Source organism: Columba livia, chromosome 1 (genome assembly GCF_036013475.1).
Source record: "Columba livia isolate bColLiv1 breed racing homer chromosome 1, bColLiv1.pat.W.v2, whole genome shotgun sequence".
In the NCBI taxonomy this organism is placed as follows: Eukaryota; Metazoa; Chordata; class Aves; order Columbiformes; family Columbidae; genus Columba; species Columba livia.
Window position 1 is genome coordinate 168,780,502 of NC_088602.1, and position 26,574 is coordinate 168,807,075.

Sequence of the window (26,574 nt, forward strand, 5' to 3'; positions counted from 1 at the left end):
TAACACAAAAATGCATAAACAAGACCTGTAGTTTTTTGTAAAGAAAACAATAGATAAAATAATTTAGGAAGCAGTAATTTCACAGGCAAACTGCAGTTCATACAACAAGCATATTTGTCTTTGCGCCTCTTATTTTCTATTCATTTGCTGATTTTTTTTTATTTGAATTTTTTTTTTGATACTTCAGATATTTGTATATTTTCCTGTAGTATAATATTACCTATAATGATTCAAAACTGGAACTATAACATGTTTTTCGGTAACACCAAGTGCTCTGGTAATGTATAATATGGTGTATGTATGATTCTTTATTTGTACTCAAGAGATTTATTACATTTATTTACAAACAATGTTTGTATGTGTTTCCTCTATAGAGATTGTTTGGCATTTTGTACAGAACCAGTCTGTGCAAGTTTAGCTAATGTTCTTGGCAGCTGGGACAACCTACCTTCTCCTTTGCCATCTGACATTAAAGAATACAAACTTTATGATGTGGAGACCAAATATGGTTTGCTTCAGGTATGACATAGGTTCTCCTTATAATTTTTGAGTGCTTTTAGTATTAATACTTGTTCTATGAAGTTTATAAACTGCCAAAGTTTTGTCTGCCTATTGTAAATCAAATAATTGGGAAGTGAGAGATGATAGTGCTCTAATCACTATAGGAGAGCATGAACACTGGAGATTCTGAGTTGTTACTGTTTTTGCTTATTCTGACATGGAAAACAAGAAATTGAATGAATTTTTATTTTCCATATAAATGTCTGTGCTACAGCAGTCTGTGCCATGTGTGAATCTTTACCTTCTGTGGACGAACAGTACCTTGCAGGTTTTATTTGTTGAATATGTTGATCAATTTTGGAAAGCATTTTTGTCTTATGCTGTGATAGTTAATTGGCATTATTAATCTCATCTGCTGATTGACCATCTGTCTTCAATTTTGTCCATACATAATTTTTAAGACATAGCATAAATAGTGCTGAAAGCTTGATTCTTAGTTAACTTACCAATTTAACTGTGATCACAGGAACAGAATTTTTGTAAATATCTTACAGGATATTTGGGGAAATATTTAACTTGAAATAATAATCTTTTATTAACAGGTTTCTGAAGGCTTGTCATTTTTGCATAGCAGTGTGAAGATGGTCCATGGCAATATTACTCCTGAAAATATAATTTTGAATAAGAGTGGAGCATGGAAAATTATGGGCTTTGATTTTTGTATCCAGTCAACAAATCCATCTGAACAGGAGGTAATAGATATTTATATTTATCATGATTAAATTTCAAATTCAGATCTTTGCCTGAAACCAGTTTCATGACCCTGCATTTCAGTACAGAATCATTCACCTCTGTATTTTGTTGGCAGGGATTTTGAACAGGTCTGGACTGAAGTGATGCCTTTGGTCATCACAGAGGAGCCTGAGTTGACTCAGTGGAGTCAAAATAGACGAGTGATGGTTTCAGACAGAGGCCAAAGCCTGTGCTGCTTCTGGTCACCTGCATGTTGGATGACAAGCAAAGCTACATAATTTAGCCTGTTGCACCCACTCAGTGTCTGGTCATTACCTCCTAAAATAAATTCCCATCATAGCCCGTGTTTCCCCCTTACAGCAGTGCTTTGATTTTATATCACACTTCCCAGTTCTAATACTCAGCTGCATCAGCTAATCAGTTCAAGTTTCAAACACAGATTCTTAACAGTTTTGCTGTACTCTGTTTCATTCATAGTTGAATTTGAGCGGATTAATTATTTTTGCTGCTCAAGTTTCTTATATAAAATGTTCTTTAAAAATTCCTAATAAATGTACTTTCTTTTACTTGTAGCCAAAGTTCCCTTGTAAGGAATGGGATCCAAACTTGCCATCCTTGTGTCTTCCAAATCCCGAATACCTGGCACCAGAATATATTCTCTCTGTGAGCTGTGAGACAGCCAGTGATATGTACTCTTTAGGAGCTGTTATGTATGCAGTCTTTAATAAAGGGAAACCAATTTTTGAGGTCAACAAGCAGGATATTTACAAAAGCTTTAGCAGACAGCTGGATCAGGTATTTGTTCTATTTGTGACTATTATTCATTGATTTTCATATTTGAAAATGTAAACAATCTGACAATGGTGTCTTACCTTGCATGCTATCTTTATAACAAGAAGAATCCTAGCAAAATATGGGAAATAAAAATAGATGTAGAGAAGGTCACATATGCCAACTTTATAAACTACAAATTTATTTTTTCACCTGGTTTCTCTGTAAACCTGTTGAATGCTGGTCTTGTGCAATAAATACATGTTGAGGTGAATAGTGTGAAACCCAAGGCAGTGAATGACTTATGTAGAACTGCTGAAGATGGCTGAGTTTAGAGTGATTTGATCACTTGACATTGCAATTGGTATCCACTTGGCTATTTCACATGCTTTGTGGACAATGAATATGAACAGAGGACAGTTACCTGGGTCAGCTGACATAATGTACATTCATATGCAAGTTTCCTTTGTTGTAACTTCTTTGGGTGCCCATTGCCTTAGTCGTGTGTACTTTATTTTAATGTGTGTAGGCAACACCTCAGATAATAACATGTACCTGTTTAAAAATGCTGAGTTTGTGTTGTCTGATGACCTGAACAAAAGGAGAAGCTGGAAATAGGGGGAGGTGACCTGGGCAGGTGGGCTGTTGGGAGACAGAGGGAAGACTAAGAGGGATAAGAAGCAAATGGGTTATAAAAAGGGAGAAGAGAGGGATGTAAAGTCCTATTGTATATTGGAAATATTTGTATGCAGGATTTTCTGACTTCATGGTGCATGTGCTTCAATTACTTACACAGCTGAGCCGTTTAAGCTCCAGTACTCTTCAGAATATACCAGAGGAGGTGCGTGAACATGTAAAGCTACTCTTAAATGTAGCTCCAGCAGTCAGACCAGACGCAGATCAAATGACTAAGGTCAGTTCATGGAAAATACAGTACTCATAGGAAAGAGGGAATATAATATTTGATTTATAGAAACAACAGAGTTATTTTAAAGTGTTTTCCTGTTAATCATTTCTGTTGAAACGTTAAATTTTTTTAAACTGTTTTGGAAATAATTATGTTAGTTGATGCTAAAAGTTGTCCTTATGCTGACCTCTCTTAGCATAGAAGAAGTGGGGGCTGATACAGAATTTAGAATAATAATTCAGAGTGACACTATTTTATAGCTTTCCAATTCATCTGGAAGCATTTTCTGTGCTCTCTGTTTATACAGTTCAGTCTTTAAAACTGTATTGGAAGCCATAAAATGATAAAGGGCAATATATGTAAGGATTAACTTTTGGCTTATGATTTTCAGTGTATTCATAAGAATGCAGACAAGTAGCTTAAAATATAGTTGGAGCTTACTTGCCATAATAAAGCAAAAATTAATTGCAAGTAAGATAATTTAAGTTTTAATTTGACAAACTCTTCTTCTGCTTTCCTATGTGAAAGCAGATCTTAAAAGCATGCCTCTTCCTTTGTCTTACACCCTGTCTTCTCATATCTGATAGCCTTCCAGTTTTCTGCTTATAGATTTGCTTAGCTAAACAATTTTCTTCTTTTCATGTCATATAAAAAGATTGTATGGAGAGAAATAAGTGTCTTAACAGTTGGAAGAAATAGTGAGTGAAGAAGGGAGGCAGAAGCAGGTAGTGGTTCTGCCAACGTACATGCTGAAAGATGGGAAGTGAGGAAATTGTCAAATATTACTCAGCTGCCAACTCACTTGTCTCAAGGACTGCGGCAAATTAATCTGTACATGGTTGTATTAAGCAGCATAGTTTTATAAAGATGTTAAGTCTCTTATACCATATCTGCACTGCAGACTGAATAGTATGGTAGAGTTATTAGAGCTTTAGTTCTAAAAGTGGTTTGTTATGGCCAGCATGGCATGAACTAAAACAGAGCTTGACCGTTTACCATACTAGTTTTAACTAGTTTGTGTTAACCTGTATAGAATTCCATGATCACGTGCGTTTTTGTGTGTGATCTAAAAGACAGAATTGGAGTGCAGACTAGCTTCAATTCTCTGCTGATAGTTTCTTTTCTTCTGTATTACCCTACTCCAGTCTGCTTTTCTGATTCTTCTTTATTGCTCTACTCTTATCAGCTTCTCTTTCCGCCCTACAGCAGAGCTTTTTAAAATGCTTTTATATCCTTTATTTTTGCACAAATTTTTCAACTGAAAACAAGTTTCTAAGTAATTCGAAAGACCGTGCTTTGTCTTTAACTGTTGTGAGCCTGTGAGGTTTGATAGATCCCTCCCTAAAACTGAGAGCTAGCAGGAAGGAGGAATCTTACCACTGCGAGTTTTCAAATGCAGAACTTTTCATTCCAGTCTGTGTAGGTCTGGTGTAGGCACTCTTCTGCTCCTTTTGTTCATTTGCTAACTCAAAGCTGAATATTTGGGGATGGATTTTTCTATAAACAATCTTTTCATAATTATGCCTTTGTATCAATCTTTCATTAATGATGAAGCAGCTCTATCAGTATTAGTGTCACATTCCATGGCTATAGATGAAAGCCCCTGGTATTTTTTTGGTGCTGTTTTTGTAAGCCTGGTCTATGTATATATATTGTTACACAAAACTTAAGAAGGCCTGTGCCCTCTTTGCTGAAGTAATGCAAAGATGGGAGATCATGTGAGAAATCATAGTGGACAGGATTTACAAGTGGATCTGAATACTGGAGAGAAATTTATATAATTACACATTTATTGCATATAAATGCTTGTTGATACATTATATGTTCCCAGGGGTGGTAGCCAGATCTGGATGGCCTAGTAGGTGATGCCTTTTTGTAATAGTAAATAGCATAATTATTCCTAGGAGAACTTTTATTCAAGATTTTTACTTTGAATTCAATTTTTTGTAGACAAAACGTGATTTCATATACAGTGAATTAACTTAGTTGCACATAAAGTGCACGGATTTCTTTAAAATGCTAGGAAAATTCTGTCTTCATAATCAAAGTTTACCTATGAATGTTATGCTACTTATTATGTAAAAATGTACTTTTCTGATTGTTAGTCACAGGTACATCATTGTAAAGGTTTGCTATAGGGCATTGAGAAGGTAGATAGATGTCTATATTATGGATCTTTGTAACAGTGTCAGTGCTATCTCCCTCCAGGTCACAAGCTTTTAATCTTATTTTTAGATACCATTCTTCGATGATGTAGGAGCAATGACGCTTCAGTATTTTGATTCATTATTTCAAAGGGATAACCTTCAGAAATCACAGTTTTTTAAAGGACTACCAAAGGTTCTGCCGAAACTACCGAAGGTATGTCTGTATGATGTCTTGAAACAGTGGGTTTTAAAATACGTGAATATCTGTTAGCATTCTGAATCTGGGAACACTTGACTTTGTGTAGCATTGTACCATAACAGACTGCTGTGAGATCGTCAGAGTAGCAGGAAAGAAGGGGGGAGATTAGAAAATAATTGCTGCAGAAATATTCCTCAGCTACCAATAATTCTTTAAATGCAAGATGTCAAATTGTGCTACCAGGATGTGTAAGGAACCATCATTTGCATGTCCTCTTATAGTTCATCCCACTTTGAAAGGGAGTTGTTTTCTCTCCACTTACAAGTCTTTGTTTCCAGATGCTATCGTAGCTCTTTGAAGTCATCTCACCACCTTTTCTCCCAATAAGATTGCTTTAAGTTTTTTTTGTAGCAAGGCAGTTGGAGAGAGTTTAAAATGTTGAATAATGCAAAGCTTCCATCACTCAACAAACTAAGTGCTTTCTTGTGCTAGCCATGCCCAAACATCTCAAAGGCAAATGTCTGGCATTACAGATTTCTCCTGTGTAGTGTTAGACTCTATGTCTAGACTGACTTCCTTTCCTTTTGTGGTATTGTTTAATTTAAATAAGGCATAATACGTATGTGATAGAAAAATAATATTAATTTATTACATAATAAAATAGCTGAGCTTCTCAACCATTGCATTAAACTTCTTTATTTTGAATTCTGTTTTCAACTACACAGTGCAGAATTCAGACTTCATGTTTAATATTCATTTTAATTTAGTAATTAGTAATTCAGTAATGATCAGAAATCATTGATGCTTTGAATTCAGAAATAGATGGGATGTATTTCATCTAACTTTAGAGAGCCATTGACTGACCTAATCATCTTTAGGGTGTTCATTTTTTTTTTTTCTATCTTGAAAGTATATTTTATGAGGAAAGGGATTGTGCCCTTGAACTGTGTATTTCTCTTTATTGACTTTAAAAGCATCTAAGGATGTCTAGCTCTACAATACAGTGTAAATACCTGTTTTTTTCAGCAGAATCCCATTAAGGGAATGTACCTGCAGTTTTACAGGGAGCTGTAGTAGGATCATGTGTTTGGTCAGTGAGTGATGTGGTACTGAAAAACTGATGACTTTTTGGGAGTGGTAGCATCTTTTTTAATGGTATTTTTTTTAAGAAAGCATATAGAATAAGGTTTTTGTAATTCAGATATGTGACTAGAAGTCCTATTTTCTGTACAGTTACTTGCTTTTTGTTGACCTTCGCAGTTGTTACAGTCTCCAGTTATGTTTTGAGTGAAAACAGGGAAAAGTGAGCAAAGTAGCACAGTTTAAATTAGCTAGAGTATATGGTGAAAATAAGAGTTCAAACTTGAAAATTGTCTGTCTGCTTTTTTGTAAATATCAGGTTAATACAGTAACTGTTTGGCTGGCACAGTGGTGTCTTACTGCAATGCAGTGCGACGTCATGCATGCTTGTTTTTTTTCCTTTTAGCGTGTTATAATTCAGCGTATTTTGCCTTGCTTGACTTCTGAGTTTGTGAATCCCGATATGGTACCCTTTGTCTTGCCTAATGTTCTCCTAATTGCTGAGGAATGCACCAAAGAAGAATATATCAGGCTTATTCTGCCTGATCTTGGTCCTGTTTTCAAGCAGCAAGAACCAATCCAGGTATGCTAATATTTTTCAGATTACACTTTTTCTCTTTGGTATTTTTTTTCCCCTGAAAAATGACTATTTTTTTTATTTCCCTTTCCAGCTTCACACAGATTGTCCACCCTACTCTGTAGTTATCCAAGCAGTCAGTCTTGATCCATACATTATTTTTTTTTCCAGGAAATTCACTAGGCCTCTACCCCTGCATTTTTAGATGGGTTTTCTGAGGGTATATTTGCTTTTATGGATGAGATTAGATTAGCAAAAAAAGGAAACATTTAATTTACCACTCAATTCTTATTTTGGGTTGGTTGTAGAAGGTGTATTTGTAAGCATTTTATCACTTACCTAGCCAATCTGAATAGGGTAATACAGGACAATATTTGCACATATTCTACCAGTAGCTGAACCAATTATATTTTTTTTCCTGGGATCATGAGGTGGAAAAGTCGTAACTTGGACACTCTCAGAAGTGCTGTTTATTGATTATAATAAAATAGTGTTTATTTGATATTGTTTACATGCATAAAAGTAGTAAGACAGCATTACTGTAGAGGAGCAAAACATTTGCATCCTTTAGTCAACAACATGTGCATGAGGATTCCTGAGAATTCTGTCACCAGGTTGGGCACTGTGCCTCCACAGACAAAAAAGGCAGATACGCATTCCTTCTAGCTCACCTAGTTTTATTGCTGGATGCTGTTATTTCTCTGCAGAGCACTTCAGGGGCAAGATAGACATAGGAATGAACAAGTAGACCTTTTATTTTTGGGTTTCAGAAAACCAGATCACAGAACTCTCATTATACTGGGGAGGGGAGAAAGGGGACAATTGTATAATTGAGAATACCTCAGAAATGTTCTTTACTTTTGGATCACTAAGGATTTCTGTTAGCTTTGTTGTTGTCTTGAACAAATTAAACATCTAACTAACCAAAAGCCAGTGAACATCTTATTTGTGCTGTTTCACCCTACAAGGTAACACTGTCTTTTGCTACCTTTAATATGAGATTTGTGAGACAATCCTCACTGCAAAAGTTAGTTTCAAAGTTATGTCTGGAGCATAGTGGGCACAAAAACTCTTTTATTTATTGAGAAATGAGGGAAGCAAAATAACAAACTTCAGGTCAGCTCATAAAGAGCGAGCTTTGTGAAGTTTTCCTGTAGCTTTCTAGGTACTGTATATTAAATTCTGGTGTTGACAGTTTCAATGCACACTAAGTACTAGACAGCTTGTTCCACTAGTATTTCTGTGGTCTTTTTTGTATGGGAAAGTTTGTTTAAGCAATCTAGGACAGGGTTTCAAAGTTAATATACCAGGAATTGAGGAAAAAAAACATAAAGGTTCAGAATGCCAGAGGACAGAATTCCATGTCTGACTGTTTTTGTGCAAGACAAAAACATCCAGTTCCTTTGTGTTTCTAACTCATGGAGAAGCGCAGACAGGGAAGGTGTCAGTATTTCTTCCAAACACACTCCCAAGATGTTTTAGATTTGTTTGCTGCCGGTTACTTGGCTTTCGTAGGGTACTTAAGTTAGGAAGTGAATGTTTCATAGGGAGGCTCCTGTAATTTAGTGTGAAGAAATTGTTATCCAGTGTTCATTATGTGTTTGTATGAGGGAATTTATAATATCAACATGGAATACTTAGTGAAACTACTCATTCTTCTTGTGCTGTTGGAGTTTGCATGGAGTAACTAGTGTACTCTAAATTACCATCCTTACTCTGACATGGCTTCCCAGTGTAGGCAAACCCTTAATGTAGGGGAATCCACAGAGAGTTAGCAATGAAGTACTGCAGATTCATATTCTAATTCAGTACACCAAAGTGTACCCTGACAAGTACTGTGTTCTGCATTAATGAATGAAGCACATCTTTAGCATTATTGTTGAGTGCATCTGCTGCTACTTGCTTATTAAATGGTGTGTTTGAATCTATGACTATGACATCCTACTGTCTACTTAAATAGATAAAAAAGCATCAAATATGATGTTAAAAAGCTAAAAATAAAAGGGGCTCATTGGAACAGCATGAACTACATTCAAGTTAAAGACATGTCGAGAAAGAGATCAAAACCAATTCAGCTTTTATGTTATCTTAGTTTAAAAGCTTTGACAGCCAGTGGAAAACAGCTGAACTGCTTCTGTGAAGTCTATATGACTATATAGTACAGTGTTTAACTTAAAAGCAGTATGTTATACGTTCAAATATCTGGTTCTTATTTTAAAAAAGCTTTTCTAGTTCTTAAACAGCAGGTTTCATTCATGTTCTTTTCAAATTTGCAAAAACAATCAAATGATCCTTCTCCAAAATATATATATTTAGCTAACGGAGAGACTGTCATGCCACAGTATTACCAGGTTGCCAGACAAGAGAAAAATGTTACAAGTACATGGATGTTTAAAAAAGCCAAGTTGAGGACAATTAAAAATTCTTTATCCAAGAATAACTATAAAATCTAAGTTTTAATCTCATCTGGTCCATCTCACCCTAATTCTCCCAAATTTGAGTATATTGAATCAATGTTCATGGAATGAAAGAATGAATGAATGAATGAGTTTCTCTGTGTGAGTGTACTTACAGTTTAGGTAATTCTAAATATGCAAAAAGAAAGGTGCAGTTTAAAATAATTTCTTTATCTTCTCTCTAAATGAAGCAAATGAAAGGGGAAACCTGTGGTCTTGGTACACTTGTATTTCTACACTGAGGCTTCTGTTTTATTTGGCACACAAGTACTGACTGATACATAATTTTAGACTTGAACGTTGAAATATTTTCCTCCTGTGAAATACTTGGCTTTTTATTATGAATGTGATACATTCACCACTATTTATCCATCTCGTCTAACCTGTTTTCTAAGAGGAGTTCACATATCAATGGATAAGGTCACCTGTAGCAAGTTGTCTCAGCTGTCTGAGACGAGACCTGAGTCTTATGAGTTACATAGCTCTGTGTATTGGAGACTGAACCAGGACAGGTAATTTAGAATAGCACCTAACTTTTAGATGGCTGAGCCTAAGCAAGATGAATCTTACTATGTAAATGTGCTACTCTAGTGTTGCTTTTTAGGTTAATGTGATGAGGTTTTTTGTTTGGGATTTTTCATTGTGTGATATGTGAAATATTAATAGAACAAAGCTATTTTGTGTCCTTGTAGTAGCTGTAATATTATTTTCATCGTGTCCCTATTTTGGTTCTAGATACAGATGGAGTGCAGCTTTTATATCTGGAATTGTGATCAAATGCTTTAGGGATGGCATTTGAGCCATAGTTTTAAAAGGTTAGCTTTTTCAATACTGATGTGTGTTTAGAGATTTTTTTATGGGTGGATTTTAACAAAAAAACATGTTGTAAACAGAAACAAGACCTCCCTCCTTTGCCATTATGATTTCTTATTTCAGAAGCATTAGTCTAGAACACCCATTATTTTGTTTTATTTGTATTCGCTGTTTTTAAAATGCAATAATATGTCAAAGTGTTTTTTGTCTTCCATGCCTTCAGGCAAGCAACATGGTAAGTGATCAATTTACTGAGTTACAAGAAAACTTCTGAAGTTTTTGTGATATGATAGAACACACTTTAATTTTAAGTGTGTATTTCTGGAGTTAAAACTTTTGGCTTCTGAATTGTCCTTCTTCTAATAGATCTTGTTGATCTTCCTCCAAAAAATGGACTTGCTTCTAACCAAAACTCCACCAGATGAAATAAAGAACAGTGTTCTACCGATGGTTTATAGAGCCTTGGAAGCACCTTCAATTCAAATCCAGGTATAGTAGTTGCAGCCTTTATTTCAAACATTTTTTTTTAATGGTTTCTTTAAGCTGATGTGCCAACTTTTGTATAACTCTGTGTTCGTTTACTTGGAAAAAAAGATAAAGCTGTGTAATATTCCTAAATGCCGAGATGAATATTATATTGAAGAAAATCTGTTTCAGTCAAGTAAAATTTAGTTCCCATATTTTCCCGGGAGAAACCATTTGATTGTTTTTCTAATGCTCTTATCTTAAATTCTGACTCGCCACCATAGCAAAAAGTAAGATGTGCATTTATAAAGCATTGCCTGTGCTGCAGAAACGATGCAGGCAAGTGTGCTCTTATCAGCCAGGGAGAGGTGGCTTATTCTGAGGTCCCACTGGTAGGAACATGTGTGCTTACAGTTACCTCAGAAGACTTGATTTGCTGTAAACTCATATTAATATACCTTTTAGTGACATTTTTATGTACACATATTTTAATTTTCCTCTTTATCTGCTTTTCTAAGGTCCTTTTTTTTTGGAAATCTTTCCTCCACTGGAATTAACTTCCAGTTAGCCAAAGGCATTCAAGAGTGGGAGGGGGGAGATAGACAAAGTATTTCTTAAAGAAGGATTTGGATAATCAGATGTGACTTTCACCCTTGCAAAGTCTTTGCAGTATTACAGAGAAAAGTTTTTGTTTCTAAATACCTGCCTTGAGGATTTTCTGCATCAGGAGTTTGGTTACTCTGGTATTTACTTGCAACCTATACATAATATTGCTGTCTCTTATTTTTTGAGATGGGGCTGAAATTGTGTGGTTTTATTTCTCTGTTGCTTATGTATGTTTAATCTTTATATGCTCTTGATATGCTTTCAGCCTATCATTGTGCTGCTGCAGTGTTGTTGATAGTACTCATTTGGATTTGCTTGACTTATGCAGGAAACCGTTACGGTTTGATGTAATAAAAGTTGTTTTTTATATAAAGATGTCTTGTGAAAATTCAAGATATTCTTGCTATCCAAATATTTTACTATGAATACTCTTTTTGAAATTCATTTTTCAGGGTTTTCTCTGCTTGTGATGATGCTTTATTATTCCAGCTGGTTTTGAGTAACTTCTATAGATTAGGGTCAGCTTAGTTGAACATGGTATTTCCTTAAAAGGAAAGCTTAAGGAGACATTTTTAACTAATTTTGCGCTTGAGTAATATTAGTACTAATTTTATAAATATGCATGTTTCTTTTAAACTTATGTGCAATTTTTTTTTACAGGAGCTTTGCCTAAACATAATTCCCACATTTGCCAATTTGATAGATTACCCATCAATGAAAAATTCATTAATTCCAAGAATTAAAAATGCATGTTTGCAAACTTCTTCTCTTGCTGTAAGTATTCTAATAGTTCTATCTTTCTCAGTCCTCAAAAAATGTTGTTACCTTTAATTACCTGGGCTTTTCTGCTGTTGTATCTTTAAAGAAAAACCTATTGGTGTGCTTTAATTTCCTTTTGAGATTTTTTTTTTTTACATTTTAGAAATACAAACCCGCATTTATTTTTTTTACTCTAACAATTTTTAAAGTTACTAGCAATTTATTGTTGTTAACAATAAGGTAAAAATTGTTGAAGTGTGTTCCAGAATAACAGTGTTTGTCCTCCAGAAAAGCCAAGATTTTGTGAGCAGTGTGTAAATATATATGCTTTCCTTTCATGACACCAGAGGGGTTTTTATGATAACTTGTCTTGAATTTTCAGATATGAGCATCATGGTTTTCAGCAGCACCTGTTTTCTCCTAAGTGTGAGTTTTGTGTGGGGTTTTTTACATCAGCAAAAAGATAGTAAAGAGTTTAATTCTTGTCATAATTCACAGGTCCGGGTAAACTCATTAGTGTGCTTAGGCAAGATTTTGGAGTACTTGGATAAATGGTTTGTGCTTGATGATATTTTACCTTTCCTACAACAAATTCCATCCAAGGAACCTGCAGTGCTAATGGGAATTTTAGGTAATTAATATTTTCAACTTTCTCCTCTTTTGTACTTTGACATTGTAAGTCTGAGAGCTTTCTGTATTATCATTGGTAATCTTTACATAGTGTGTTGCTACAATGGCCATTAAAAAGTTCCAGTTTCTGGTGCTTCAGTTTGTCCCTGTTCACGTACGTTATATATTGCTGTTACTTCTGAACACAAGTGCATATATTTGTAGCCTTCAAGGCCCAATGCAGTTCTGCATTTCTCATCGCAGTTTTTGGGCTGTGATGCTTTCCTGGGCTGTGTGGTCCCCACAGCCAGAGAGGCTGTTTTCCTCAGAAGAGTGTGTGATCTGTCTTCTTTCAGATGCTGCTGGAGCTTTTAAGATGTTACTGTTGGCTTCTCTTACCACCCTTGTATGCCAGATGCTATAAATGATTATCTTCTATTCTACTGCTCTTCACAGCAGGTTTTGTTAGACTCGTTTTGTTGGACATTTAAGCAAACGTGGTTGCCCTTGCACTGAAATGGAGCATTGTCTGGGTGAGGTTTCACAAAACAGCTGACAAAATCTGATGGCTTGTTGCTTCTGGAATGGAAGGCTTCACTCCCAGTTGTGCTTTCCTAGTGCCACTCTGGCATTTGCCTAACTCAGGAACTATGATTTTAACAACCTGAAGGTGACCAGATGACCGAAGTCACTGCCGAGAAAGAGGTGTGACTGCGTGGCCAAGTCCAGAAGACAGTGACCATTTCTCTTACTGATGACAAAGTGATAGACAGAAGACAACTTGTAGCAAGCTGAGCTCTACCAGCAGCAGCCTTTGTTAAACACAGTAATAATATGTGATGGTAGCATTATTTTGACTTGCTGAAAATGAATAAGAGGGCATGTATCAGTACTAATTTAAAGCTGCCTGTTTCCTGTAATCCTTGCAGCTTTGACTTTTGTTTGCTGTCTGAGAATGAGGGACAGAGTATCTTTGCCTTTAATTGTAATACTCCTGAATTCTAATTGGGTACAGTGGATGAGTGAAATGTAGTTTGGAAGTGACAGGCTGAAATAAATTTTATGTAGTTGGTCTCTCCTTTTTTCTGGAATCGTAACACCTTCCATCATGTATGGTGTCTTGTGTGGCCAGCTGATGGCTCTGGTTGAATACTAACCATAGAAGGGAAGAAAAGCTGCTGTTTCTTTTATGGTAATGTGTTCAGTGCTTGTCACCACAGGTAGAATATTTAAGCAAAGAAATACTCCTGTCAGAAACACTATAGAACTTGTAGGCTTGTCACAGTATCCCTTATGCTTGCCAGACTTCTTTTTTCAGTTATTTTAGAACAGATAAAAGACTGTGCATGATTTCTGATCATCTGTGTAACACAGCCCAAAACATTTGGGTAAGAATCTTTTAAAATGCAATCAGGGAGCAGTATGATAGTTACTCCTACACGCCTCCGTATACCGGGAGAGAATGCATCCTTACTTAACACAGCTTAATTTCTCAGTGACTGTTCATCAGTTTGTGGTAACTAAGTTTGTTCGTGATCTGTTCAAAGATGCATGTTCTCAGATAACTGACCAGGACAATACATCACCTCAGGTCAGGTTTCATAGCTGCAAAGTATTTCTTGGGATCTCCTCTTGTTCTGAACTTTAGCAAAACCTCTTGCTATATGTTTGTGTTATGGATGAATATTTAGCTTTGATGATTCTGTTTGTCCCTCCTTGCTCACAGGGACAATGTCTGTTCAGATGATTTATAAATGTAGAGAGTGACACTTTGTTCACATTATTTACTAACCTTTTTTATTTCTTTTTTGAACTTTTGATGTTCTGTATCAGGTATTTACAAATGTACATTTACTCATAAGAAGTTGGGAATCACCAAAGAACAACTTGCAGGAAAAGTGTTGCCCCATCTGATTCCTCTTAGTATTGAGAACAATCTTAATCTCAATCAGGTAGGAACATGACTATATTGCATCCTTTCACTTGATAAATTGGCAGAGAATAGATCTAAGCAGTTGTCAGGGAAAAAGTAATATGTTACTGTATGTCTTTGTCTGTTGTAAGGGCAAGTAAGTAGGACCAAAAAGCCGTCCAGTATTACTCTATTTGCATTTTTAAAACTTGTTATTTTTCAGTGAATTTAACTGATCTAGTGTGAAGTTTCCAAATTAATACTATCAGCTTCCAAATATCCTGCAAAAGCAGTTAGCTGCTAACATAATTACAATTCACATTAAAAGCTAAAGTATAATCCTGACATTTCTTCCTGTGCTCTTTTTTTTTGTAAATGTTGTAAATAATGTAGAAGTGCATTTGTAGAGGGTTTGGGTTTGGTTTTTTGTTGTTTGTTTGTTTTTTCATCTGGTGATATTAATCTATAGTTATTTTATCCAGGTTGCCCCACGTTTTGGATTTATTGTTTTTTTAGTAATATATATTTTTCACTGTTTCAGTATACACTCTGCTTGTAGTTAGGTCTCTAATGGAAAATGGTGAAGGTAGTTTATATATTAGCTAAAAATCTGCAGTTTATCTGGCATTGTGTATTGTGAGTTCTATGAGATGCTACCTTTTAAGTTATACGTCTGAATTCCATCACTGCAAAACCGAAACTTGTATGTTTCTTTTACAGTTCAATTCTTTTATTTGTGTTATAAAAGATATGCTTAATAGATTGGAGGCAGAGCATAAAACAAAACTTGAGCAACTTCATGTCATGCAAGAGCAACAGAAGTAAGTGTTTATTTATTTGTGTATTAGAGAAGGAGCAAGTGAACAGAGATAAAATGTTAATTAATTTTTAGCAAATATGTAAAAACTCCAGGCATAGCAACAAAAAATCTAGGTAATTCTTACTTCACTACTTGAGAATTACCTCAAATAAGCACAGTTGTCAGCAAATATTTATTAGTCCTAGGATGATGATTATATTGTGATGTCAATGGTTTTATAGAGTAAAATCTTTTACCTTTATACAGTTCAGTCACAGTTTATTAATTTGAGTCACTAATTTTAAAATAATTCATTAAATGTGAAAGTTATACTGAGCTCCACTAGTACAGTTTGTCTTGCTTCTATATGCTAACTTCCTTTTCTGTAGTTGTTGCAAACATAAATCATATGGAAAAAAATGAACACTTCCGCCTTTTAGAAGGCAGTGATATTTGAAGACATTTAGAGCAATTTTGTGGAGTCTGATATGAGGTGACATTTCTGAGCCAAACTAACTTGGGCTACCCAAAGTCTGTGTCACCCTGTTCAAAAGGAAGAACTAAGACCATGTGCAATGATCATTAGGAAACTTTACAATTTAGAATATTAACATTTTCCAGTTTCCTACAGGCATTCTATAAAAATGGCAGTGCTCTCATAATGCAGGGTTTTTCTTATTATTTAAATGCAGAAGAATAATCTGCACTGCTGAATTAGTGTGGTGGATGTGACTGTAAAGTTATCTTTTTGTAATCTGTATACCCTGTACCATATAGATCTTTGGATATAGCTAACCAAATGAGCGTATCTGAAGAGGCAAGATCTAGTAGTACAAGTAATCAGGTAAGCAGCAATATTTTAGTGAGTTACTTATATATAGAAATCTGAATTTTAAAATTGCGTAGTTGATATTTATGTTACCTTAAATTGCAACATTTCAAATAACTAAGTTTTGTTTCTCTGAACTTAAACAGATTGACAAGGTATTTAATACTAGTGGAACCGACCTTCTAACTAGTGGATCTGATAGTAAAGAGAACGAGATGTCATCAAAACAGAAAAAGGTGTGTTTTATGTTGTTTTGGAATCCTGTTACATCTGTCTAATACAACAAGGCTGATAGGGTTGCATAATAAGAGTATGTGTAAATGTTTAAAGCTTTAAAAGAAAATCTGGTTTTGTGTAGCACAGCACCATACACAGTCACATGTGAAGGTCCTCTGAAAAGCTCTGAAATCATATCCTTGAATTTCTGTGAAAGCCTTTTGTTAAAAATAGCTTTGTACAAAGTAGGCAGCAATTAGGATTATAAATTTTTGGTCATTTTCTTTCTCCTTCATGATAGATTTCAGTGAAACTGAAACTTCAGCAGTGGATTTAGATAGGAAAGTCAAAATAGGCAACTTTATGATAAAATAACAACCAGAGATGAAGATAAAATGTAGAATTTCATGTAGTAGCAGAGACTAACATATACTGCACAATTCAAAGTTAAGTGAAGATGAACAGTTAATATGGGGATAAACACAAGAAGCAAAGAAAAAGTATGACCTGACATCGAATATTTAACATAAACTATTGTAAAATTATTTTAATGCTATTAATTATGTAAATGACTCCCTAGAATCTATACATGTTATCATTTCCATTTCTAGTTATCTGAACCCTCTCACTAATTTTAGGCTGAGAGGGAATGATTTTATGATTTTATCCTTCATCATTAACAAAAGTAGAGTTAAAATCCTGAAAAGCCTCTTAAGCAGTCTTAAAATAAAATTCCCTTTCTGACTCCATGGTCACTTGCAGCTCTATATCAAGCGTTAGTTGGTAACCGTATAAAAAGAAAAACTGTGAGGAACACTTTTGCTTATGACAAAGCTAAAATGGTTTTGTTGTGATGCCTCTTTATTTGTGATCTGCTCAAATTTCTCATTATGCTACTTTTAATATTGTTTTTATTTGCTGTAAGTACTTTTTAGTGATATGACAAACAGATTTTATGCTTATCCACTTTCTCTTTTGTATAAAAAATATGTATTGTTCTACCACATGCTGAAACTACAGTGCTATTTATGAAATAAAAATATAAATGTGAGAATAACCATTTTGTGCAACTTAGTGTCAGTACTTTCCCTTTTAAAGGCATCGCTTACACTTGAAGAGAAACAAAAGTTAGCTAAAGAACAAGAACAGGCACAGAAACTGAAGAGCCAGCAACCTCTTAAACCACAAGCAACTGTAATAACACCTCCAGTGAAGCAGGTGAGAAAGAACAAACTGCTGCACTGTTTCCAGTGGAGCTGTGATGCTTTTTTCCTTTTAAGTGCTGTATTTAGCATTTTTTTTCTTCTGTGACTCACCTTTGTTTTCACTGGTAGTACAATGACACAGCTGAAAAAAGTTAAATAAATTTTAATCTGCCTTCCATTCGCATCATTAGCAATATTTCTCAATTTTTAAATTGCAGGAGTTAAAAGAAAAAAAAATTATTATTGGAAGGCCATTGTTCTAGATAAGGAGAAAGGATGTATTAAAAAAGGTTTTGCTTGGAAGTGTTTATTAACTAAAAGTTTAAAAAGCTTGGGGATAGGATTGGGGCATGTAAGCAAATGATCAGAGGGCTGGAACACCTTTACACCTTTCCTATGAGGACAAGCTGAGAGAGCTGGGGTTGTTCAGCGTGGAGAAGAGAAGGCTCCAGGGAGACATTGCGGTGGCCTTTCGGTACTTAAAAGGGGCCTGTAAGAAAGATGGCGACAGACTTTTTAGCAGGGCCCATTGTGATAGGACAAGGGTTCATGGTTTTAAACTAAAAGAGGGGAGATTCAGGCTGGACATGAGGAAGAAATTTTTTCTAATGGGCGTGGTATAACACAGGCACAGGTTGCCCAGACAGGTGGTAGATGCCCCATCCCTGGAGACATTCCAGGCCAGGCTGGACGGGGCTCTGAGCAACCTGATCTAGTTGAAGATGTCCCTGCTCGTTGCAGGGGGTTGGGCTAGATGACCTTTGAGGGTCCCTTCCACCCCAAAGTGTTCTATGATTCTATGAAGCAAATGTCACAGTAGCACTTTGTATATAGTCTGAGTTGTCAAATTAAAGCTACATAACAATTAGTTCTAAGTAGCAGCGAACAAAAGTAAGCTAATTGTTTTGTGTATAATTACAATTCGTGTCCAGTTCCATGCAGTAAATTGTAATTTTTGAAAAATGAATGCCACTTCTGCAGGAGCAATGCTAAAGGCTGTTACTAGATTATTTGTACAGAAAAAGCATTTAACTGCCTTTTTTGTATTTTGCAGACAAAAGACTTGACAGATACCTTGATAGACAATATGTCATCTTTGACTAGCCATTCTGTCAACAAAGCTAATGTCGCATCTTCAAACAGCTTCTCTTCTGTCCCTTCTATGGGCGTTGGAATGGGATTTTCATCACCTATTGACAACACAAAGAGAAATATCACGAATGGACTAAATACTAATATGGCTTTCCAGACTGCTGGATTCAGTATGGGAGCTGGCCCCACCACTCAGAATTTCTTCAGTGGTCCAACTGCAACAGCAGCAACCAAGATGAACATTGTACCGACTGCCAGTATGCCAAATTACAGTCCCATGAATGCTGCATCTGCAATCTCTCCACTGACACAACAAAACAGACCCCCAGATATGTCTGCTTTAGATAATCTTTTTGGTCCTCAAAAACCCAAAGTTAGCATGAAACAAATGGCTCAACAGAAATCCAGCCAGTGGGTTAATCAGTTTGTACCCCCACAAGGGTCCCCAAGCGCAAGCAGTTCAGTCTTGGGACCGCAGATGAACATGATAGGACAGCCTGGCTTTGGTATACAGGGTAATCCTTTCTTTGCTCCTCAGAACTTTGTACAACCAGCAAACACAATGACAAACAGCAGCTCAGCTAGTAATGACTTAAAAGATCTTTTTGGGTAAAATGTTTTGTCTCCTTCTTTCAAAGATCAATGAAATTTGGATCATGGGGAAGCTGATGGACGCTTTTTTTTGATTAGTAAAAGCATGACTTGGAAACACTTTCAGCCCAGCAAAGTAAAGACTTTTGCACTGGAAAAACACTTGATTTTGCATTCACCTAGTTCTGCAGCGGAATTGTGTAAGTGCAAAGTCATCTTACATGGTAAAGATTTCCTGTCTCTGTATCAAACAGCAGAGCACTGAAGGTAGGGTGCATGTATTCAATCGAAAAAGAAGCAGCTAAGTATTTCAAAATTATTCAGAAGTTTGCTCAATCAACTTCTATGGAATTTCCTACAAAATTTGGTTTCTTAAATTCTACAAAGATGCTTAAGGAGTAATAACTAGTGAATGCAATCCTGCAGCCCGGTCCTTTCAGTGTCTGCTGAATTCCTATTGACGATTTGTGTTTGGCACAAACTGTCATTTTGCCATATGACGGTTTGCAAAAAGTAGATTTTTATGCTGCCTCAAAAAGTTTTTTTAGCCATGTTGCATAGAAAGATCTCTAACAAGTAACTGCAAGAGGCTAAGAAGAGAAAATATTTTGAATTTCTTCTCTTAAAATGAATGTGGTAGTAAACTACAAGAAGATTCAGGAGGCATAAGAAGTTGGATTAAAATTTTGAGCAAGTTTGGGATGGCCTAAGAATACTATTCCAATGGTCTTGCTGGTTTACAACCTGTTTTATAATGCCAGATCCTTGTTACCAGCCACATAGCAAAAGCAACATATGACTTAAGCAGCATTTTAAAATACATGTGGTGACATGATCACATTTATTATGTATTCCGGTGTTTTGGCAAATTTGATACTGCTTCTAACTGGTGGGGGAAAAAAAAGATACAAGTAGTTATGAGATCTCCTAAAAAGAATGTTTTCTCTAAAATTCAGATGTTGACTGCCCCGACTATGTAACTAAGCAGTTCTGTGTAACTAAACACACACTGTTTACTTACACAGAAGTATCTTAGATTACTTCATAGATTTCTGGCTCCATTGGGAAGATGGAAAAGGATTGCCAGGTACAAGTTACACATGGTGGTGTGAAAAAGGACACTGCCATAAATTGCCTTGACTATTTCATTTTAATTTTGTTTTAACTCATTATGAAGGATATGTGAATATGAAGTGAGTTCTCAAATACAGATTTTTAAGTTCTACAATATAGGGTAAATACAGAGGTATTTCAGATCCTTTTTATTGTATTACTCCAAATTTAATAAAGCTCTCCAGAAAATCAAACAGTAGTTTCTTCTGCTTCCCAGAAGGTGTATGTTCAGCTTGCCCATGTTAGAATCTCTGCTCTGTCAGATACTACCATTGGGTTTTAACTTTTTCTTTCCTAAGAATTTCGGGAGCTTTCTTACATGATATTTTGAAGACTATAGCTGACTATTTTGAGAAGGAAAGAACTAGTTACCTTTTTATGGAAAGCCTACATGCTTTATTTTTCAAAGCCTTTCACTGAAGAAGTTGTTCTTTCATTTGCTGCTTAAGAAACCAAAGGGCCTTATGCTGTAAATGTGACTTGTATTTTGTTATATTTCCATGGTTCTAAGCGGTAATAGCATTAAGCATATTTCTTAAAGAATTATTTATGTATTATAGCTGCTGCCTTAGTCCTATGAATTTAAAATACCTGGGACCAGTGAAATTGTGGTTTAGAAAACAATACCTAACACATTGTGATGCTCTTGTGCTGTTAATATTCATGGAAAACATTGTAGGTTATGTTAAGATATCTGTGTAAACTTAAGTACAATACTAGAACTGTTAAACTATTTAAGTTCATTTGTGGTTACTAGTATTCTATACTCTCAATCACACTAATGTCTTCTTTTATGTCACCTTTTGAAAGCAACATTTTGTTAGGGTAACAAGGTAAGCCTTTGAAGAATTATTTGAATCTGTATTCCTCTAAATTATTTCAAAAATGAGTTTATATTTAAAATAACATATCTTAGGACTATACAATGTATTAAATTAATACATCCATGGTAAAGGCAGTCTTAAATATCAGTGTCCTGATCTGGAGTTTCATTCACTGATCCCTCTGAACTGGGGGCTTTTCAGAACTGAATTTTAACTTAACCTATTTGGAGGGAAAAATAACTGAAAAGTTTTGATCTGATTTTATATACTGGACCTCCTAAACTGTGGGATTTGGAGTATGTGCTTTTGGCATGAGCTATCTGAGAAGATAATCTGGTTTGTAAGAACAAAGTAAAAAAAAATCATACAAGTTCAAATTAAGAGAGTCTCTTCTATGCAGTGGTAACGTGATGGGATAAGATCTTTATCTGGCTCAAGTAATATGGTTTGTTTTTTTCTACTTATATTTGAGAACGTGATTTCCATTTCTCTCGTTTGCTGCAAGTTTCACAATGACCCGAGTGGAAAAAAAGCAACAAAGAAAAACGGAAAAGGGTGTGTATGAAAATTGTAACAAAATTTCCCAGTTATTTAAGAATAAAAAAGAAAAATAACTTGTAGATTCTTCCTGGTTAGCATGTCAGGAAAATGGGGGTGTGCGAAGTTCTCTAATTATATTTCCTCTTAACTTAAAGGAAAGAGTAGTTGCCAGAGGTAAGTCACCAAGGCCATGTGTCACTTGGCTCCTGCTACAATAATTTTTCTTTAGGAAGCTGTATCCAGTTGATTTCTCCACATCATTCTGAGGCCCTGCAAGAGGCTTTTGTTGTGGCCAGAGCGGATACTGTTGTCTGAGAGCAATAGTTGTACTTATGTCCACGATGTTGTTTGGGAAAGAGCAGGAGGAAGGGACAGCATTACAAAATGTGGCCATTCCGTGGGCCTTCTGTTCCTGAACGTGGGTGGAAAGCAGCATTACATCTACCTTGGCCCAAAGCAGAGGGACTGTCTAGTCCTAGTGCAAAACAAAATGGAGAACACAAGTTTGAAATTGCTATCTGATTCACAAATTGCAAATTTTGTTGCTGAAAAAGTAACCTGGTGTACCATAAGTTCTTATTACAATGCCTTGAACAATACTGTAAACTACACAGAACTTCTGCCCTTTGTATTCAACGTAATTTAAAGGAAAAACAGTGGAAACCTGGCAGGTTATATCATCACCTTACAGCATCCACCCTGTGCACCTGCTGTGCTCACCCACTGCAAGCAGATCTCACCATGGAAATCAGAGCATGGTCTGGACTGAACTGTCCAGCCCACCTGGTTTACTTCTCATTCATTTGAAAAGAAGGGGTAAAGAGGAGAAAGCAGTAATTTCCTATTCCTTGACTGATTTACTACAAAAGGAGAAATAAAGAGAAGTGGAAATAGCTGCATATCTTAATGACAAGCACGATTTGTCCTTTGGCTGCTCTGGTGTATGCTGAATGAGTGCTCTTGTGCCAAGATGGCAATCTTTTCCATCTTAGAACTGTTGGTTCCATTTGGTTTTAAGTTTGAAAGTCTGAAGCATCCTCTGAAAACTTAGAAAACAAACTAATCCTGCCAGATGGAAGGACTGAATTAGAAAGGCTTGAAAAACCTTATCTGCTTGAGCTGGGTGGAGAGGGACCTTGAAAATACTGAGTTACAGATTAGCTGAGAAGCCCCTGGGTCTGCCTTCCTCAAGAGGAGGGAAATGGGGAGCAAAATGACACAAGTGTCATTTTGAGGATGGAGGAGGGAGCGCATTTTTTGTTCCTTTTCATCACATGTGTGTCATGAATAAGGCACAGAACAGCCTGTGGAACCTACTTATGCAGGAGGACAGCAGTACCAGAGGCGTCTTTGGCAAGGGAAAGGGAGTCCAGCAATTATCTGGGAGATGGGGACAGAAACTTTACAGATAACATGTGTAGAATACGTAGTTTGTTCTAATGAAGATACTATGTCTTCCTCTCTTGATGGTGATGTGAATTAAAAATGTCCTGGGGGAGCTGTGGCCTTGCAGGTCTGCACAGATGCCCAAGTAAAAGGCTGAATTTTTGGATGGATAGGTGCAAAACATTTCAAGCCTTATTATTTAAAACTTCCTTTTCCTGTTAAGTTTTATCTTTTTAGCAAACTTCTTTCCTACTTATGTGGAACTTTAACAAGTGCCCTGATGGCCTTTTAAAGTAAGAAAAACATGTGTTAACTTCTGTATCATAACCCCTCTTATAATATAATCTATGTCTGTAGATAGATAAGTAAGTGTGTATATAGAAGACAGGATTTTAGATTTTTCAGTTCAATTGCACCAAAAAAGCGCAATGATTAAATGAGAAGATAGATTTGAATCAAATTCCACATAGCTTCCATACAGGCTAACAATTATATGATACTTTTCTTATCTCTTATAAATTCACATGCTTTGTCTGCTAATATCTATGTGACTTGAGCAGAACAGAAAGTTTTTAAAATGTAAGTATATGAACACTGGATCTCTCATTACAGATGAAGTTATTGGACTTTAGAGTGACCTTTGTTTATTGATTAGGAGTTTTTTATTGGGAGTGGGTGGGATATTGCTGATTTGTGCCATTTCCAATGAAAGAAATACAGGGAGGGGAAGTACAGGAAAAAACACCCTGTTGTATATGTGACCCTTTTATGTTCTTTGTTAAGAAATATGCTGCATTTTATATACTCATTGTGAACTTTTACTCTGAAATAGCTGTGAGGAAACCTATCTGGAGAATTTCAGATGAGTTGGTTGATATTCAAGTGAGGTCCTGCCTCGTACCTGATTTTCCATTAGGTTTTGACTGCTTTACAAGGAAATTACACAAGGCAGTAAAACCTTGGATTCATACACCAAATCTTCTTGCCTTCCAGGCCTCACACTTTTATCAAGAGAACAAATAAGCTCCTGAAGTTGTATTGTCTTTTAAGTTCTTCAGAACAGTTCTAACTGCTGTACAGATTTCTGAGATGAAGTTGTAAATTAAAATGTGTTATAGTGAACTCAGGCCTTGTGCAAAATATTTAATACTTGTTTGTTTGTCTAATCGTACAGTCTCTGTACTAGTGGCAGTTTTATGTTTTGATCCTAAAACATTAGAATTCTCATGAGATTTATAAAGTGATGTTACTGTAGTGTCAGCTGTGATTCATAATTAGAACTGTCATAGCATGGCATTAGTGTATAACTGGTTTATTGGACAGCTCTTCAAAAACAAATTTATTCTTGTATCAACTTTTAGATCAGCTCCTTAAAAAATATGTAAAAGGTACGATGACAGTTTCAAGAAATCCATATCACTTTGTACTGTGAATGAGGTTGCCTATGGAAATAAATGAACTTTTCATATTTTCATGTTGGAAGATATTTTTATTTAACATTTCCATAAAATTAACTAATGGTAACTAATTTAGAAAACTGTATCACTTTGTATTTTGTTCTAAATACATTTTGTCTCACATAATTTTGAGGCAATTTCTTAGGGTGGTTGCTGTCCAGACATCTGCAAAACACCATGACATCTTGCTGTCATGCAAGGAATGAAAGTCCTGGGAAAAACTAACGCACTAGATGTCTTTAAAATTAGCATTACTTTTTCTGAGCGCACACTAAGCCCACGTCAGAACCTGAGTTTCTGATGTTGCAGTGGTCTCAATTTGCATATTCACTCCTTGACCCAGAAACTAGGCCTTTCTCTAAGCCTCGGTGTCAAGCTGTGCTGCTTTGTCAGGCTTAAACTTTGCCAGCACTCTGAAGAATGCTACTGCTCAGCTTTATGTAAGGTATAAATTGATCAAGTGTGAGACATCTGAGATCCTGAGCTACTTAGAAGCACCATTGTTGGCTGGAGGTGGTGTGGGAGAAGAGAGTAAAAGGAGAGATGGATTAGGACTTGAATGTCCTTTACTGTGGTAATGTTTTCTTTGCCCCCTCTGTTTCTGGACATTGGTAGGATCCACAATTGGTCCCTGTTTCTTAAGCAGGAAAGTCTCAGATGCTGAAATCCAGATGTTCTGGATTGGTTTACTGTGGCTTAAAATTGACAAGTCTCTCATGAATCCAGATAACCTAAGACTTCAAACAGGAAAAGCTGGAGATCTTTGCAGTTGATTGTTCTGTGCCTGGAATACTTTGATATTGGCAGCTAATTGTCCCTGCTTCATCACTTAAATATCTTAATAGTCCCTCCTTTATGTATGTCATACACCAGAGCTTTAGGTTAAGCCTTTTTATGTCAGTGTTGTAGAGCTGTTGTACCCTATTTAGTCTGCAGTTGTGAGGAACACAGCTCAGTAGGTGCAGGAAAGGAGCTGTTTGTGGGCAGTTATCAATGAGAATTGGTTCATTCAAAGTTCTCTTCCTGTTGCCAGACACAAATGCATTTTTGGGGACATCTCAGAAGCTGGAGAGCACCGCAGTTCCTCAATAGATTAGAAAACTCCCTCTTAGGGTGACAAGGTGCATTCCAATTTGTTGTGCCATACTTACCCCTAAACTTTTAAACTAGGAATTCAGAAATAAACTCCTACCCATACACAAACCCAAGAGCAGCTAAGTAAAACTGGTTATTCAAGCTCTAAAATAATTTACTAAGTATTTTGTGCATATATTTTAATCTATAAATTTAAAAACCATACAGCTTTCCTTTTTTACTCTTCAGGATATTTGCCGATGAACTATATTATTATGGCTCTAGTGCAGTTTTTTACTGCAAATTAAGGCAGTCGTAGATGTGGAACAACTTGGAACTCAGAAATGATAGAGATTTAATGGCCTGTCTATATCTGCTTACCAATTTTTGAAGGGGTTTTTTTTTGGGGGGGTCAGGCATTTTGCTTTTGCCTTAATCATTATTTGGCCTTTTTGAATGAGATTTCTTAAAATGCATCACCTTTTGCGGGATATTCAAAAGACTAGGCTTTACACTGTTCTGCAATAACTAGCCATGCAAATCAAGGATAACCAAAGCAGAAGCTCTATTTGAAACTACATCAGTGAAAACTTTATTACCTTTGACCTGAAAACCGAGCGTTTTGTTGTTCGGAGCTGAAGTTACTAAACAGGCAGCATTCGTTCATGTCTGTCTCCATGTCTCCTCAATGCTCACTTCAGGCTATGGTTTGTAAGAGTGAACAAAACCAAAGCCTTGAAGAGGTTCTTTTCCAGCAGTTGACTTAAGAACCAGGTACCACAAGGAGGAATAACTGGCTTACCTTCTGAATGGAAAAAATCTAATACTAAAGAAGAGATAAACCAAAAAGTATAAAAGAAATTTCTGCCCCTGCCATGCTGATAAAATAAACG

At 35.9% G+C, this 26,574-nt stretch overlaps 1 protein-coding gene across 2 annotated transcripts in view; it reads left to right on the forward strand.

Moving 5' to 3' along the window:
* SCYL2 (SCY1 like pseudokinase 2) overlaps positions 1–24,621 on the forward strand; it is a 41,397-nt gene extending 16,776 nt beyond the window's left edge. Inside the window, exons 4-18 of one of the 2 annotated variants that reach the window (XM_065043967.1) lie at positions 375–519; positions 1,104–1,253; positions 1,828–2,049; positions 2,822–2,938; positions 5,168–5,293; positions 6,765–6,941; positions 10,571–10,693; positions 11,936–12,049; positions 12,533–12,665; positions 14,477–14,595; positions 15,276–15,376; positions 16,132–16,198; positions 16,330–16,419; positions 17,498–17,617; positions 18,659–24,621. In XM_065043967.1, the coding sequence (XP_064900039.1) occupies positions 375–519; positions 1,104–1,253; positions 1,828–2,049; positions 2,822–2,938; positions 5,168–5,293; positions 6,765–6,941; positions 10,571–10,693; positions 11,936–12,049; positions 12,533–12,665; positions 14,477–14,595; positions 15,276–15,376; positions 16,132–16,198; positions 16,330–16,419; positions 17,498–17,617; positions 18,659–19,309 (2,455 nt within the window). In that variant the 3' untranslated portion in view covers positions 19,310–24,621. The remainder of the gene's footprint in view (positions 1–374; positions 520–1,103; positions 1,254–1,827; positions 2,050–2,821; positions 2,939–5,167; positions 5,294–6,764; positions 6,942–10,570; positions 10,694–11,935; positions 12,050–12,532; positions 12,666–14,476; positions 14,596–15,275; positions 15,377–16,131; positions 16,199–16,329; positions 16,420–17,497; positions 17,618–18,658) is intronic. The other variant, XM_065043973.1, reaches the window with a different exon arrangement.
* Positions 24,622–26,574: the final 1,953 nt, after the last annotated feature.